Source organism: Podarcis raffonei, chromosome 2 (assembly GCF_027172205.1).
Source record: "Podarcis raffonei isolate rPodRaf1 chromosome 2, rPodRaf1.pri, whole genome shotgun sequence".
Lineage (NCBI taxonomy): Eukaryota > Metazoa > Chordata > Lepidosauria > Squamata > Lacertidae > Podarcis > Podarcis raffonei.
The window spans coordinates 5,320,052-5,336,689 of record NC_070603.1 but is presented as its reverse complement, the minus strand read 5'-3'; the positions used below and the strand labels follow the sequence as shown (position 1 = coordinate 5,336,689).

At 46.5% G+C, this 16,638-nt stretch overlaps 1 protein-coding gene across 2 annotated transcripts in view; it reads left to right on the top strand.

Annotated features, from left to right (window-relative positions):
* ESYT1 (extended synaptotagmin 1) overlaps positions 1-16,638 on the top strand; it is a 62,853-nt gene that overhangs the window by 26,910 nt on the left and 19,305 nt on the right. For both annotated transcript variants that reach the window (XM_053371187.1, XM_053371197.1), the window contains exons 2-18: positions 3,983-4,024; positions 4,139-4,273; positions 5,787-5,860; positions 6,670-6,742; positions 7,364-7,453; positions 7,649-7,704; positions 8,193-8,316; positions 8,403-8,579; positions 8,791-8,873; positions 9,437-9,485; positions 9,798-9,887; positions 10,564-10,656; positions 12,080-12,151; positions 13,166-13,252; positions 13,336-13,485; positions 14,234-14,386; positions 15,055-15,231. In XM_053371187.1, the coding sequence (XP_053227162.1) occupies positions 3,983-4,024; positions 4,139-4,273; positions 5,787-5,860; positions 6,670-6,742; positions 7,364-7,453; positions 7,649-7,704; positions 8,193-8,316; positions 8,403-8,579; positions 8,791-8,873; positions 9,437-9,485; positions 9,798-9,887; positions 10,564-10,656; positions 12,080-12,151; positions 13,166-13,252; positions 13,336-13,485; positions 14,234-14,386; positions 15,055-15,231 (1,725 nt within the window). The remainder of the gene's footprint in view (positions 1-3,982; positions 4,025-4,138; positions 4,274-5,786; positions 5,861-6,669; positions 6,743-7,363; positions 7,454-7,648; positions 7,705-8,192; positions 8,317-8,402; positions 8,580-8,790; positions 8,874-9,436; positions 9,486-9,797; positions 9,888-10,563; positions 10,657-12,079; positions 12,152-13,165; positions 13,253-13,335; positions 13,486-14,233; positions 14,387-15,054; positions 15,232-16,638) is intronic.

Sequence of the window (16,638 nt, the reverse complement as noted above, 5' to 3'; positions counted from 1 at the left end):
TTCTGTGTCAAGGAATTTGCTTTGCTTCCACATGCTAGTTCCTCATTCATGTTAATCTTCACTTAAAAAAATAGAAATCTCTGAGGGGGTCAAAAAGGAGTTTGGGCCAGACTTTGAAGAGGAATGCGCTGTGGAATAGCGGCAGGGTGTGGGAGACTTCTAGTGTTAGGCAAGGAGGTCTGGGGCTGTTTCTTCTCCTACATACATGCTCCAACACTGGAATTTCTGTGGACTTCATCAGGTGCAACCTTACTCATGTGTACTTAAGCTTTTCTTCACAGTTGAAGAAAAAAGGCAGCAGGATGCATTCTTGTGTGTGTGCATCTACAAGTCCTGATGCTGATTCATACCTCAGCCATGTATTTTCACCATTCTCCTATGAAACTTCTCAAATGCATCTATAGCTTAAAACAAAACAAAACAAAAGATTTCTCATACTTACCGGTATCAAGTTTGTTGGAAATGATGTGCTTTTCCTGTGATATTGCGTCCCAAAATAACATGTACTTGCTATATGAAAGTGTCAGATGACTCTGTTCAGTGTGAGCCATTGAGAATGAGGAGTTGTCGTGTCTTTGAAGTTCACCTTTTGGGAATGGAGAAGATAAAATTGGGGGAACAAATTAATTTTCCATTTGCTTTCTTGTTCACATTAGTATGTTTAAATTCAGTTTTTTGGAAAACAACCAGATACCTTTTTCAAAAAAGCAGAACAAGAGCAGTAAGAATAAGATATCATTCACAATGACTGAGGCATCATAAAACAGAAGCTGGGAAAGACCATTACGATCCTAGCATCCTGTTTAACTAAAGCAACAGCAGGAAGACATTAGCATTAACAAGCATTAACAAGACACAATCAGAGAAGGTTAAAGCAGGGATGGCATATATAGGGTTAAAAAGGTAAAGGTAAAGGACTCCTGACAGTTAAGTCTGAACAACTCTGGGGTTGTTGGCATTTTCTGGATCATGTGGCCAGCATGACTAAGCTGCTTCTGGCGAAACCAGAGCAGCACACGAAAACACTGTTTACCTTCCCGCCAGAGTGGTACCTATTTATCTACTTGCACTTTGATGTGCTTTCAGACTGCTACGTTGGCAGAAACTGGGACTGAGCAACGGGAGCTCACCCCCTCGCGGGGATTCGAACCATGGATCTTCCGATTGCAAGCCCAAGGCTCAGTGGTTTAACCCACAGCGCCACCCGTGTCCCTCTATATATAGGGTTACCATATTTGTGGAAATCCAGATTTTTCAGGACATCTCGCCAATTTTTGCCTGGACACTGCTACCAACTGCAGTATTCCGGGTATGTCCAGGAACCCTAGGCATACATCATTATCATTTGAAAGGAAAGGTCTTTTCCACCTGGCTGAAAGAAAAGAGGCAAGGTGAGTCCCTCTGGGGAGGGAGTTCAGAAGCTCCGTCTTTCTCCCTGAACCCAGCCACACAGAGATTGATGGAGCACATAAGAGGGCCTTGATGATGATATTAGTGAGTGGCAGATTCCTCCGATTCTGTTCATACGTCTCTGCTTAGTTTCATGTGACAATCTAGTCACAGGCTCCTCACCTATTTCCGACTAACAATTGAGCTCTGAATAGGGCATCTGTAATCAGGGGCGTAGGAAGGGGGGGGGCGTCCCAGGTTCCATCATTGGAGGGGGGTGACAGATTATCAAGAAACAATTAACTGCCCTACTAGGGCGGTTCATAAAAACCTTTTTTTTGAAAATGCCTGCTCCAAAGGTCTTATCTTTCTACACTAGGGATTATATAGCTATATATGAAATTTCATGCATATCTGTTAATATCGTGACCCTCCTCCATGAAAATAGCTGTTTACTTGGACGTTTTCCTATGTCGTGAAGGCTGAAATTTCAATTCAGTGGAGCACTTACTGTTCCCAACCCTAACCCTGGGGAAAGCCATCTAATTAGACTTTAATTTGATTTTGACATGTTTTTAGGAGGTAATTTAATTATTGTTTGATTTTACACCAATGTTTTGTATCTGATGTTAGCTGCCCTGAGCCCAACTTTGGCCGGGGAGGGCGGGATATAAATAAAAGTTTATTATTATTATTATTATTATTGCTACTTATTATTCCTTTGTAAGAAAATATGAAATAACGTAAAACCATTTTTTGCAGGCCAAAAAAATATATCAATGTGGGGGTGGGGGTGGCAAGAAATGTTCCACACCGGGTACCACCTGACCTTCCTCCGCCTCTGTCTGTAATGTGCCAGGCCTCTCCTCCTTTCTCTCTCTCACTTGCGCATATATACTTGCGCATAGCAGAGGGCTCACACCCTCTAAGAAACCGGCAGGCTGTGCTCAAGCTGCCAGTAGCGTGATTCCTGAGGAAGAGGACGGGCGTGTGCTCGATAACCGTGGCCTGGAGATCAGCTGCTTTCCTTATGTCCCCCATCACCCACCCGCCCTGCAGGATTTCAAAGAATCTCTTGCAACCGCTCCTCTTCAATTCCGCCCCACTCAATTCTGAGCAAGCGGATTAAGAAAATGCACGGTCAAAGATAGAATTGCTTCACCAAACAGCTGACATGGGGATGGACGATGACTAAGTGTGGCAATGGCTCATCCTATCATCCCAGGGTCTGAACTCCAGCCTTGTGGTCCTCTTGGAGTTCTGCCTCCCCCAAAATCACTCCACCAAACAGCTGACATGATAGACAATGACTAAGTGCAGAACTGTCTCATAATATGGTCCAAGGGTCTGAACTCCAGGCTCATGATCCCCCATCTGGAGCTCTGCCTATATTCAGTGACATATTTTCCTGATAACCCTCCTGTTTGTTCATGAGTCTGTTGTGTGGAAAGGCTTCTAAACTGCGTAACGTCAGTCAATTGTGTGTGTTAAAGGGAATCTGGTGTGTTGGAGGTTTCCAAGTCAGCAGCAACACAGCTCTATACGTGAATACGCTGAATTAAGTTCAGGTTTGCTGTTTTAGCGATAATCTTAAAAGTTTTAAAGAGTGAGTTGAGACCTCTCTTAGCTGGTGGTGAAGAAGTGGAATCGTGGGTGGCTCAATTTGTCATTGCTGGCGGAATGTTATGGCATACACTTTGAAATACAGTGGTACCTCTGGTTAAGTACTTAATTCGTTCTGGAGGTCCGTTCTTAACCTGAAACTGTTCTTAACCTGAAGCACCACTTTAGCTAATGGGGCCTCCCTCTGCCGCCTCGCGATTTCTGTTCTCATCCTGAAGCAAAGTTCTTAACCCAAGGTACTATTTCTGGGAGTCTGTAACCTGAAGCGTATGTAACCCGAGGTACCACTGTACTATAGCCAACTGTTGAGAACTCGTATTGCTAAATATTGCAACCTGCTTTAAAAAAAAATGCTGGGAATTTTACAGTGCTCCTTCCTGCACCAAGTACCCAAATTGTCCTCTCTTTCATGGTTCACAGTTGTAATGTGCCCTTCCTTCAAGAAGCACAAATGATTTCATCCCATTTTACCCTCTGTTAGAGATCAGGAAGAGAGATGGTGGCTAGGCCAGGGCACCTCGTGATCTTCATGGCTAAACCAGGATCTGAAGCCCAGCCTCCTCAGTCCACCAATCACTCGCTTTCCTCCATAGACACACACATTCCTCCATCCAGACAACAAGAGCCATTTGCAGTTCAAGGGCACATTCCTGCCAGGCAGAGGCAGTAAGGCAGGGTGTGGGTCAGGGAGGGCTGTGTCCTGGGGAGGAGGGTCCCAAGGACCAGATAAACCTGGAGGCCACATTGGGCCCCAAGACCTGAGGTTCCCTTCCCCCTGCCCCACACCACACTGACTCTTCTATAGTAAAGTCTCACCAATTCCTCTTGCGAAAGTGATCTTGCCTAAGAGTGATGCACAATCTCTCTCTCTTTGCGGGAATGAGGGAGGTATTTCCTAGTCTGTCTAGGAACCCACAGCAGGTGGGTCCCTTGCAACTGGAGCTAATCTTTTATATATTCTTTTATCTAGGTCAGTTTCCCAGATGTTGAAAAAGCTGAATGGCTCAACAAGGTGAGAATCAGTCGGCTGAATTGTTCCTGCCCAGCCATGGCAGCATCATGACAGTACTAACATCTCTCTCTCTCTTTGTCCCTCTCCCTCCCTGCTTCCCCCACGGCATGGTAGATCCTGGCCCAGGCTTGGCCTTTCTTTGGCCAGTACATGGAGAAACTGTTGGTGGAAAACATTGCTCCAAGCATCCGAGCCTCCAACACCCATTTGCAGACCTTTACATTCACCAAGGTTGACATGGGAGAGAAGGTAATTGTCAGCTGAAAAATAGTTGGTGAAAATATTAAGGGAGAACGTGCTCCAGGGGACAAGTCCATAAATAAGGGGAAAGAAATAATTATATTTCATCCCATATGTGCAGAGGGTTTCCTCCCCACCCCAGACACACCTTGGGCTAGTATTTATTGAAAGCACTGAATGATATATTTTTTTTAATGCATCGCTAGTGCCATGGATTTTTTCACCTATTGGGATGCTAGCAGTAGTCTGTACATTTTTTCTTACTTTATTTGAAACCTTACGTTATAATCCTGCTGGAACATTTTATGGTCTTGCATTTTGTATCGCTGCGGAAAATCCAATAATAAGATTTTGTGAATCCAATCATTCTGCTGCGTAATTGTTATACTTGCTCCTGGGGTGGTGGGGATTCCTTATTAATGGACCAAGGACCACAATCTCATACCTTGCCTTTCCATCCTAGTCTTATAATCGCTATCTTATTTATTCCCTTCCAGCTTCCACATTTGAGTTAGAGCTACATGTGTTTTGTAGTTCTGTGATTGTTGTGTGTTTGTTGGAGGGTTTAGTTTCTAGAACAGAAGCCAGTGCTTTATTAATATACACATTGCGTTTATTACGCTGCCTTTTTGCAGGGGTGTTGTTAGGGTAGATAGGGCCTCCTTACTCAAATCCAAGGTCCTTTGTTCTGGGCCCTAGATCTTCTGCCCCTTTTCCATTTACTTACTTACTTACTTACTTACTTACTTACTTACAACCCTTTTGCTGGAAGCACTGTAAAGCTCCATGCTGGTGGAGACCCCAACCACCCAGTTTCATTTGCCCAGAAATACGTATGCATATAATCTAACTAGTGTTATCCAAATTTGCGCCGTGGGCCTGTATCCAAGGTGCTTAAGTAGCAACAACATTTCAGCTAATGCACTAAAGCTTTTTTTATTTCTAAATGAAGTTTTCTGGTCTCTGTGACTTTGATGAATGTTGTTGAAAGCTCAGGTTCCCTGGGGTGGCTGAACAGTACTGTCAATTGTTCACGTTACAGGGATCTAACCTAATTCCGTGTTTCTCCCTCTTGGCTAATGTTCCCTAGCTCCTGGTCCTCTAACCTTAGGGTTGCCATATTTCAAGAGGTAAAAATCCAGACACAAAGTTGCTGAGCCCAATAGTCCCGCCACCGAGCCCAAGCCCAAGCCTGGGTTGCCCACACCTGAGCCTGAACCAGAGCTGTCCTCTCATTATTGGCTGGGCCAGAAATGTGCAGGAGCCTAATTTCAGTCCTTCTAAAACCATTTTACCTCTTAGTGGGTCTCGGTTGACCCACTGAGCGGCAGCTGTGTCTTGGAAGAGGGATCAGAGGGTTATCCCAGAGGCATCTATATCTTTGGCAAATCTTTGACATCCACGGACCATCAGTTTGCCTTAACAGAGATTGCTGGGGAGTGAGAGATGGGGTATTGCCTCCCTTGTTTTAGTCTATTTTTATTTTTATTTGCTTAAACAACGACTCTTCTTCTGCTCCTAGCCCTTCAAGGTCATTGGAGTTAAGGTTCACACTGGCCTGAACAAGAAGCAAATCTTGCTGGACCTAAACATTAGGTAAGTTCTAAGGTTTTCTTATGTTGCTGTGTTAGCTTCACAAATGGAGCAGAATCAAGGCGGGATGGGGCAGGGGGGGGAGCGGATTGTTCTTTATTGAATGGCCCACAAAGCACTTGTCACTCTGACAAGCTGCATTTTGGAACCTGAGCATTTTTCTACACCCTTTCCTGGAAGAGCGCATGATCTGAGGGCAAGTTTTGTCCTGCACTGTGGAGGTTGAGCTGCATTGCAGAGGGAAGGTGTGAGCGCTATTGTTCTCATCCCCTGCTTGTGGGCTTCCCAGAGGCGCCAGGTTGGCCAATGTTGGCACAGAACACTGGACGGGGTGGTCATGTGAGCTGATCTAGCGGGGGCCTCTTTGTGTTCTTATGTCCCTTTCCTTTTTTGCAACCCCACTGGCCCTGTCACAGCTGACTTTCCTTTAAAGAGACAAGTCACTTGCAAGGGAGAGACAAGGGAGAATCCGTTGTTCTGCTGTGAGGCTCTGCTTTGGGTGAAGATAATGTTTCTTCCTATGCAGAGCCAGAGACTCATTCATGCTGCATTTACGGACCATGCTGGATATCCGCAGTACCTCTTCCCCACACACTTCCTGGCCAAAAGAGAGGAACCGGGTGGGACAGGAGAGCATACAAAATCAGCAACCCCTGAAAAAATGGTCCAACAGGGTGGGTGGAGATTAAGGGGGGAACTGTTCCCTTTTAGGGCCTTGGTGTTTCATTCTTGCAGTGTCTTATGGCTTTATTTGGTTTCTGAGAGCCTCATGCTGGTCTCTTGCTCTCTCTCCCTCCCTACCTGTAACACAGCTATGTGGGTGACGTCCAGATTGATGTGGAGGTCAAGAAATTTTTCTGTAAGGCCGGGGTGAAAGGCATGCAGGTAAGGTGGTCCTGTTTTTGGCTTCGTAAAGGTAGGCTAGAAATCTCAGAGGCTGATACGGTTCCCAGTAATGGATTTGCCTTTTTAGGGACAGTTTGGCTTCTTCTTTTTTTAACCCAAGGAACTTCTCCTTTGCCATGGCACAGGATCAGTCCCAGCAACCGCAGGCCTTGCTTCTTATCCATGGCCTTCCTTGAAAGGGTATCATTTCCACCCAGTTCCTTAATTCCTTTGAGCTACTATTTAGAAAGCACTGCAGCTGCAGGAAGGCAGTGATGAAGGCCTCCCTAATTACTCCTGGTAATTAAAAGCAGAAATCTTTGGGTGCCCCTTCCCTTCCCTTCAGGAAGCCGCATGTGGAGGCAACCCTCCCTCCCTCCCTTTCCTCAGCCTCCCACAATCCCTGAATTTAAGGGTGAATCTTGCCGTGGGGCTGTGATTTGTGTCAGGCTGCCCCAGCTGTTTGTCAACCCGCATTAGTGGCTGGCATGGTAGGTGCATCATTTGTACCAGATGCTGTTGCCTTTGTATCCTCTGCTTGTCCCAGAGCACAGGAATATGATAAATGACTAAAGCAGCACTGACTGAGAATCCGACCTCAACCTTCTCTTTTTCTCTCAGCTGCACGGCATGCTGCGGGTCATCTTGGAGCCCCTCATTGGGGATGTCCCAATTGTTGGGGCGCTCACCATGTTCTTCATCCGCCGTCCGGTAAGTTTTCTGCCCATAGCTGTCAACTTACAGATTTGAAAATGAGGTCACACAGTGGGCTTCAAGGCTGAATGGAGATTTCAACCTGGATATCTTCAGTCCTGATTGCTTCTTCCCAACCCCCCACCCAAATCCACCTGCACATCCAGTATTTCTGTAACTGGTTCTAAATCACACCTCTCCCTTCTTTCCCAGACTCTGGACATTAACTGGACTGGAATGACCAACCTCTTGGACATTCCTGGACTGAGGTAAATGCTTGATTGATGATAAAACCAGAGATGGGGAACTTCTGGCCTCTGGACTTGCAGCTCTTGTAGGAGGTCGGAGAGGGTGTTGTCTTGTTTGCTTCCTCCATCAAAATTTACCGCTCTGGTAAAAGAATGAGGCTTCTATGTTCTCAAGTGCTTCTTCTCTTGGAGATAACCAGAGCAGATGAGTGTGCAAGAGGGGTAAAGGGGGGAGACTTCAACCCTAACCCCAGTGGGGTTGGCTCCATTGAAGTCAATAGGACTGGTGAGGAGTGCAATGGAAAACAGGTGAGAACATTTGAGAAGAAATTGGTTGGTGGGAGAACTGGGTCTTGCTGGAGAAGAACTTTCTGGGGTGCAGTGGGACAGAAAGGTATTCTGGGAGATTGGAGGGGATGCAGAGGATTCTCTGGGATGTCTCCACAGTGGCGATGGGCAAGAGGCAGGGTGGTGTGTACTGTGTTAAAACAGAAGGCTTTTCTCTGCAGCTCATTGTCTGACACAATGATCATGGACTCCATTGCCTCTTTCTTGGTTCTCCCCAACCGCCTGCTCATCCCGCTGGTCCCCGATCTCCACGAAGCAGCTCAGCTACGCTCCCCAATTCCTAGGGTAAGGCAGGCCCTGGGGGAGGGGGAGGGGGTTATCCTTGTGAGTGGGCCAGAGCCCTGCGCCTGATGCATGCCTCTCCCCCCCAGGGTGTCGTCCGTGTCTTTCTGAGGGAGGCCAAGGACCTGCAGTCCAAGGATAAGTACATCAAAGGGATGATTGAGGGCAAGTCAGACCCATACGCCGTTGTGCGTGTGGGAACCCAGGTCTTCACCAGCAAAGTCATTGATGAAGACCTCAACCCAAAGTGGAATGAGATGTATGAGGTAATTGGCTGCCAACTGAGGTGGCAAAATTGAGTGCAAACTTTCAGGGGGACGCTCAGCCCCCTTTCTTTCTCTCCTCCCTCCCTGGCTTAGCTTTTCCTCTTCACGCAACACAACTGTCATTCCTTTCCTTTCTCTGTCTGAAGAGGGCCCCTCCGGCCTGCACAATAGGTGGTGTCTGCTCTGACCCCCCACCTCACTATCCCCACAGTTCATTGTACACGAGGTACCGGGGCAGGAACTGGAGGTGGAGCTGTTTGACAAGGACCCTGATCAGGATGACTTCTTGGGCAGGTGAGAGGCTGGCTGGGCTCTATTCCCAGCTCTATGAGGGGAGTGAGACCTAGCTGGGTGAGTAGCTGAGGGGAGGGGAGGAACTGGAGCTCCTCTGCTCTCTTTTCTGATGCTGAGAGGACTTGGGGGCTAAAGAGTTAGGCAGGGCCAGTTCAGGCCCCAGAGTCATTGGTTTCATCTCCAGCTCTGGAAATTGGAGAGCCAGTGTGGTGTAGTGGTTAAGAGCGGTAGTCTCGTAACCTGGGGAACCGGGTTCGGGTCTCCGCTCCTCCACACGCAGCTGCCGGGTGACCTTGGGCTAGTCACACTTCTCTGAAGTCTCTCAGCCCCACTCACCTCACAGAGTGTTTGTTGTGGGGGAGGAAGGGAAAGGAGAATGTTAGCCGCTTTGAGACTCCTTCGGGTAGTGATAAAGCGGGATATCAAATCCAAACTCTTCTTCTCTTCTTCATGATGGGAGATGGGATCTCTATGGATGAGGGTCACTTGATCTGCTGCACCTTGGGCTTGAAAGTGAGGAGACGGTACTTATGCAAATGTTACCACCTTCTTTTCTTCCTCAGGATGAAACTGGACTTTGGAGAGGTGTTCAAGGCTCGTGTGCTAGAGGAGGTGAGCGCAGAAGAGGGGATGGGGCTGGTTTGATACATGGTGCCAGACAACAGGATAGCCTTTGAGTTTGATATCTGATCTGTGGGGAAGAAGGAAGAATGGTGTTTCATCATAGATTGGTAAAGAGGTGGTGTTGAAGTCTCTTATGAGAAGAGCGGTGGGACAGAGGAGGGGGGCAGAGTGGGCCATATCATGTCAAGCTGGGCAATATTGTTAGAGGGAAGAGTCCATTGGCTGTAAGTGTGATGGTACCTCAGATTCAAAGTCTGTCCCTGTGCTCCTAATCCTGTCCCTCTTTCTCCCACCTGGCAGTGGTTCCCTCTACAAGATGGTGGCCGGGCTCGTGTGCTCCTGCGCCTGGAGTGGCACACCCTCATGTCAGATATCTCTAAGCTGGAACAGGTGAGTGTAACCTTGATCTAATTTGACCTGGAGGCCAATTCAGCTCAGGAGATGTGTCTGGAGTTGGCTGGGCCTGAGTTGGTGCTTTTCTGACAAAAGCAGGAAGATGCCCAGTATTGTCTATTCTGATTGGCAGAAGCTTCCCAAGGTCTCAGGCAAAGTTCTCCCCACCCCCTTTAACCCTGAACCCTTTTAAAATGGGGGATGCTTTGGGTTGGTTGAGCAAGTCTAGAGCCCCCCCCCAATTTTTTCTATGAGGTATTTCCTTGAGTTTCCTCAGAAATGGGCAATATGTGAGGAGTGGACAATGACCCTGGATGGAGGATTCCAAATTCAGACTCCCAAGTCATATAGTAACTACAGCAGGGAAATCAGGACTCCTGGTTCTGTTTCCACGAGGCAAGTCTGATTCTGTGGGAAACTGGCTTGGAAGACCTTGGGGCAGAATCAATAGTTGGACCTCTTGTGTGATCTGGGCTCAGATGAACAAATCAGTAAAAGAGAGATGGAAATAAAAAGATATCCTTTGGAGAAATCTGTGTCTCCCATTGTTTGTTTGTTTTTTTGGGATGGCGTGGGGGGAAGTGTCCTTCAAGGTGAAAGACAGCAAGGTATCTTGGGAAGAAATGGTGGAGCTGACTTTATGCTTGTTTTGCTTCTTGCGTGCCGTTTAAAGGTTCTCCAGTGGAACAAAACTATCTCCTCCAAACCAGAACCACCATCAGCAGCCATCTTGGTTGTCTATCTTGACAGGGCACAAGAGCTCCCAGTGAGTAGTCAGAAACCTTGATGACACTGGCTTCCTGATCTCTTCCAGTTGGGGCTGGTTGGGGTGGATTGGCTGTGTGTTTAAATGTCTTACTTTGTCATATCCCAAAACAGATATAAGTGGGGGTTTTTTAAAAAAAGTATTGCAATATTCTTCTTGATCAGGAATGAGGAACCATTGGTGCTTCATTGTTGGACTCCAGCTCCCATAGTCAGGAATGATGGGAGTTGTAGTCCAGCAACATCTGAAGGGCCACAGATTCCCATTCCCTGTTCCAAATAATATATGTTGAAAATGCTAGCCCTTTCCTATATTAATAGGTTTTTCCCACCTCCCAACGGTGCATAGCTAAGGAAAAGACTCCACATACTCCCAAATTTGATGAAGAAGAAAATATTAAAGATGGCCCTTTCCCTTCAGCAAAAGTGGGAGCTTGTTGTTTATTAAATTGTAAGCCCCACCGTACACTTAAGAGAAGGAGTCCCAAGTCTCCGGTTCCTTGGCAGCCCTGTTGAACCTGCTTTTAGATATTTGGGATTTGGCAAACAGCATTGCATAATTGTAAGGGGGCCACAAAAAATGTGCTTCTGTGTGCTCTTGCTGTCCAGCTTCATAAACTGATGGCAGTTTTAGGGGCTTCTTATTAGGCAGCACCAGAATAACAACTGGTGGGTTCACACCTGGTGGCCTAGAAGGTGCAAACTGGCACTTCCATGCAAGCTGAGACATGGGCAACTGGCTCTTTAAAATAACCCTCCTCCCCAGTGTAAGTAGCACTAGAGGCTTTGGTAGAGACCACCCCTTGTTACGCAGCAGTGCTGTTCACTTCCATTTACTGGAGCTCAGAAATCAGCAGCCAAGCTTCGTAAGGGAAGAACTGGTGACAGAGCCTGTGTTTCTGTTCATGTGGGAGAGGCGATAAGGAGCCCTTTCTGTCTCAGAATGAATGAAGGAAGGGAAGGGCTTTGCCAAATTAACTTGTTTTGCTGGTGCTGTGAAGGTGAAAGAGCCCTTTGCTTGTATGTCAGTTCACGAAAGAGGGTGAAGCTGGAGCTGGTGGCCCTTCAGCTCTTACTCTGCAACCCTTGTGCTATTGGACACCAGTTCTTATGAGCCCCAGCCAGCATGGCACCATGATGGAGCTTATAGTCCAGCAACATGGGGAGCGGGCAGTGGGTTCCTTGTCGCCACCTGGCACAATTTAACCAAGGAACTGGATGTTTCATTGAGCCCTATCTTAGGCCAAGAAGGAAAGAGTGGGGCCTCTTAAATATGTTGGGATAAACCTGAGTGCCTGGCGTGCTCTGGTCCATGGGGTCACGAAGAGTCAGACACGACTAAACAACAACAAACCTGTTAAGGGCGGTACAGTTCATGGATAAGTTCTGTGTCCATCATTTCTCTCACCTCATCCTGTACATAGCTGAAGAAGGCCAGTAAGGAGCCCAACCCCATGGTACAGCTCTCCGTTCAAGATGTCACCCGTGAGAGCAAGGTAAGGACTTCATTCATTCTTGTCTGTTAGTTATTGCTCATTGGACACCTCCAGGTGTAACCACTTGGGGTGCTGATGATGGGGTGTATGCAACAGTCACAACGGAGGTGGCAAGCTTAAGGTGCCTGGCAGGTTTTAGCTCCCCTTCTCTCAGTTTGGTAACATCCCATGATAATCCAGGTCTTGTTGCTTGGTGCACTGTATCACAGGCCAGGATGGTTGGTGCAGGGGGGTTCTGGCTGTAACCTCCACTTACTAATTATCGTTTAATAACAAGTAAGACACTTATTGGGACGTGGGTGGTTCTGTGGGTTAAACCACAGAGCCTAGGACTTGCTGATCAGAAGGTCGGCGGTTTGAATCCCCGTAACGGGGTGAGCTCCCGTTGCTTGGTTCCTGCTCCTGCCAACCTAGCAGTTCAAAAGCACGTTAAAGTGCAAGTAGATAAATAGGTACCGCTCCGGCGGGAAGGTAAACGGCGTTTCCGTGCGCTGCTCTGGTTCGCCAGAAGCGGCTTAGTCGTGCTGGCCCCATGACCCGGAAGCTGTACACTGGCTCCTTCAGCCAGTAAAGCAAGATGAGCGCCGCAACCCCAGAGTCATCCGCGACTGGACCTAACGGTCAGGGGTCCCTTTACCTTTACCTAAGATACTTATTTCTTTATCGTGTTTATTTCCCACCTTGTCTCCCCTGGCCCCTCTGCATTTTATCCCCACAACAACCCTGTGAGCAGGGTTAGACTGAGAGAAAGTGTTACCCAGGAAGCTTCATGCCTCAGAGGGGAAAGGAGCCCTGATCCCCCATTACCCAGTCCAGCACTTTAATTGACAGCTGCTTAGTGAAGGGCTTCTCTGGTGGAGTTGGGTCAGGACATGGCTCATGGCTGCTCCTTCCTCTTCTTTCGAGTGTAGCAGCTTCAGGAAGTCTGCTTCTTGAATGACTGATGTTCCTCAGAAATGGGCGCTGTTTCTGTTTCTTACCTCTTCACTGTCATTCTCCCCCGCACACCACCAGGTTGTCTATAACACTTCTTCTCCTGTCTGGGATGATGCCTTCCGTTTCTTCTTGCAAGACCCAACCACTGAGGACATTGATATACAGGTAGACTTTCCCACCTTTCCCAAATGCTTCCCACAGTTCTGCCTGCACAGAAATGCAAAACCTCTGTTTTCACCCTCCGGCAGGTCAAAGACGACAACCGTCAGACCACCCTGGGCTCCCTCACGATCCATCTGTCCCGCCTTTTGAGTGCCGACAATCTGGTTCTTGACCAATGGTTCCAGCTGGAGAACTCTGGACTAAACAGCCGCATCTACATGAAACTCGTTATGCGGGTAAAACACTTGACGATTGGGGACTTAAAGCCTTAGTGTGTCTCTGATGATGATGATTCACCTATTCACCCTTCCATGCCAGCTCAACAATTACTGCTCAATGTCCTTTATTTAAAAATGCAACAAAACAAACAGCATTTTGAGCTTCTTTTTCAAGCGTGAGGAAGGGAAAGATATACTCTACAGAATGTATGAGCTGCCTATTTTGATTGTGGGTAGAGGCCAGGTGACTTTCTGAGTGGCTGTTACGCTTAGTTGGATTTTTTTTTTCCTTGCCTTCTCCCCAAGATGGAACCATGGATGGGGAATCTGTGGCCCTCCAGATGTAGTTCAACTCCCATCAGCCAGGGCAAGGATGATCTAGAATATCTAGAAGTCCACCAACCCTGCCTTACTGACATGTGATACAGGGCCACAAAGGAGTGTAGAACGGACCCGGAATATAGCATGGGGCATTGAGCATTAAACACAAGTGGAGTCTAAAGGCAAAACTTTGGAGATCTATGAGTGAATCTCTAGCTGCATTTTCTTTTTTTTGAAAACCAGCTGTTTGAGAGAGGGTTCCTTGCCCTGAGCTATCCGTTCCCCTTCTTCACTGATTATCCAGAGTCAGTCAAACATGCCAGTGTTTATGTTATCTGGCCCTGCAGTTACGTTTTGTCCTCTTCATTCAACAGTCCGATGCTTCCTCACTATTTTGACTTTGCTTCCTAACCTCATGCTTCACTGTATGCCAATATTTCTGTAGATCTTGTATCTGGATGCCCCTGAAGTTTGCCTCAACACCCGGCCATGCCCCCCAGGAAATCTGAATGTCACTGAGGGTACTTATGTTGGAAGCAGTGTTGACAGGCCTCCTCGCCCCACCAAGGCCAGCCCAGATGCTGAGTTTGGCACTGAGGTAAGGTCATCTCCTTGAGAGAGTTGATGTTTCCTGAGCAGCAGCAGGAAATGATATAATGTATGTATTTATATATGTCCATCCTGCCCTTTATTGATTTTACGATCCCAGGATGAGTTATATATAAAACCACAGAAGAATAACAAACTACAGAAAAGTTCATAAAATCAGCAGGAGCAGACAGAAATATCTAAAACAAAGATACCAGTCACAAACAATAATGCTGAATAATAATGCTATAGACAGTCTCATCAGTTAACAGTTCAGCTTCTTTCAGTAAAAATAACAGTACAAAGTTGAAGGACCCTTCTAAATCACCAGTTTTATGTTCTTTATATATTTTAAAGATATGAAAGTTTTCAATATAAATTGCATAAATTATGGATTTCCCCCTTCATATTTAGCTTGGCTTTTTTGAGTTTTGATGAAATTTTATTTGATTACAGCAAAAATAATTGTATTACGAAGCTAGGTGCTCCAACCTCTAATCTTACTTGATTTCTGCCTCCTCCAGCTACTGTGATGAAAATTATTGTGTTGCTCTCGTAAAAACCTAGGATGGTTTGGGGACCCCAGAAAAGCGAGATAAGAGACCCGTTGCTTTGTAGGATGGTGACTGCAGTTCCCTCAGGCAAATTCTTCTTCTTTTTCTCTCATCTTCCCCTCAGAGTGTGATCCGCATTCACCTGCTGGAAGCTGAGAATCTGATTGCCAAGGATAACTTCATGGGTGGAATGATAAAGGGCAAATCAGACCCTTATGTCAAAGTGCGCTTGGGGGGCCAGAAGTTCCGTAGCCGCGTCATCAAAGAGGATCTCAACCCCCGCTGGAGTGAGATCTATGAGGTGAGAATGCACGCACACATGTCAAGCTTGGATCTGCTGGACCTTCCGGCCTTGGCTGGTGGTGGTGGAGCGTGGGTTTAATGGGGAATTGTTCTGCAACAGAGTCAGATTATTTTAATTGAAGCAGAACTGATACAGTGTCTGATAACTCACAGTGTCCTGAGATGTCTTCCTTGCAATCAGATGGATGAAAGGAAAGCACACAACAGAGCATTGCATATTTCTGATTTGGACACACACCTGAGAATAACTACAGTATAACACAAATTGTAGAAAACCCAAATGAAGCCTGTTCAGGTTTTTACCTTGGTTCTATACAGAGCAAGGATAGAGAACCTATGGCTGTCTAGAGGTTGTTGGACTCCAACTCCCATCAGCCCCAGCCAGTATGGTCAGGGATGATGGAAGGTGGAGTCTACCAGCATCTGGACTCCCAACCCGTCTAGAGCACCTGTCAGTCAGTTTCAACATTTTTTACTTCTGCCTAGCAATTACGTACTTGGAAGTTCTTTACGTATAGAAGTTTCCACATCAACAGGCGGTGCTCACTCACAGCTGGGTGGAGTATTTGGGACGCACAAACGGCCCCAGAATGGAAGGCCATAAAACCTAAATGCAGTGTTTCAATCTCAGCTTACCATAGAGGATTCTCAGTGCTGTATAAATGCCACTAAGACCAAAAATACTCAGAAATGTCATACCATCTAAAGGATGCATTGTACAACAACATGTCTTGTCTCTCAACTCCCTCTTCCAAAATAATAAAATCATCTGAAAGATCAACTTGGATATGTCTTCAGTGATTTTCAAACTTTCATATGCACGCAGCTTCCGTCTGCAATGTGCCACTGGGAGCCTGAAGTGAAATATTTTTGCATTGAGCTTCTGTATGAATTCCTGCCAAATCCCACTTCCTGCTGGAGCCAAAGATAGAAACCAATAGTCCCAAATAGATGCCCTTCATCTTTTGTTCCCTAGAGGATATAGATCTGTCACCAGGAATCTTAAAATGTTATTTATACACACACACACACAATACAACACATTCATTTACTGAATCATGCACAGACACCCATTGCCAAGAAGTCTAAGGTAGATGTCAGCAGAGAATTGTCTCCAAAAAAATCAGCAAGTTAAAATAGGCAACAGATCAATAAAGCATTGCTCACTCTCTCACTCTCGGTTAACACCCAGCCTCTTCAGTGTATGAACCTAGTTTCACAAACTTGGCCCATCAATAAAGACATAAAAACTATGGTTTAAAAATATTTGTAAAAATCTGCTATCTGGTCTTTTTTAATTAATTGATTCACATCATAGTGCTGTCCAATGTTTGATTGGCTAATCTGACCAATTATTTGGCCAAACATGAAACCCTACCTAGGCCCTTTCAAAGAGGTGGGGGAC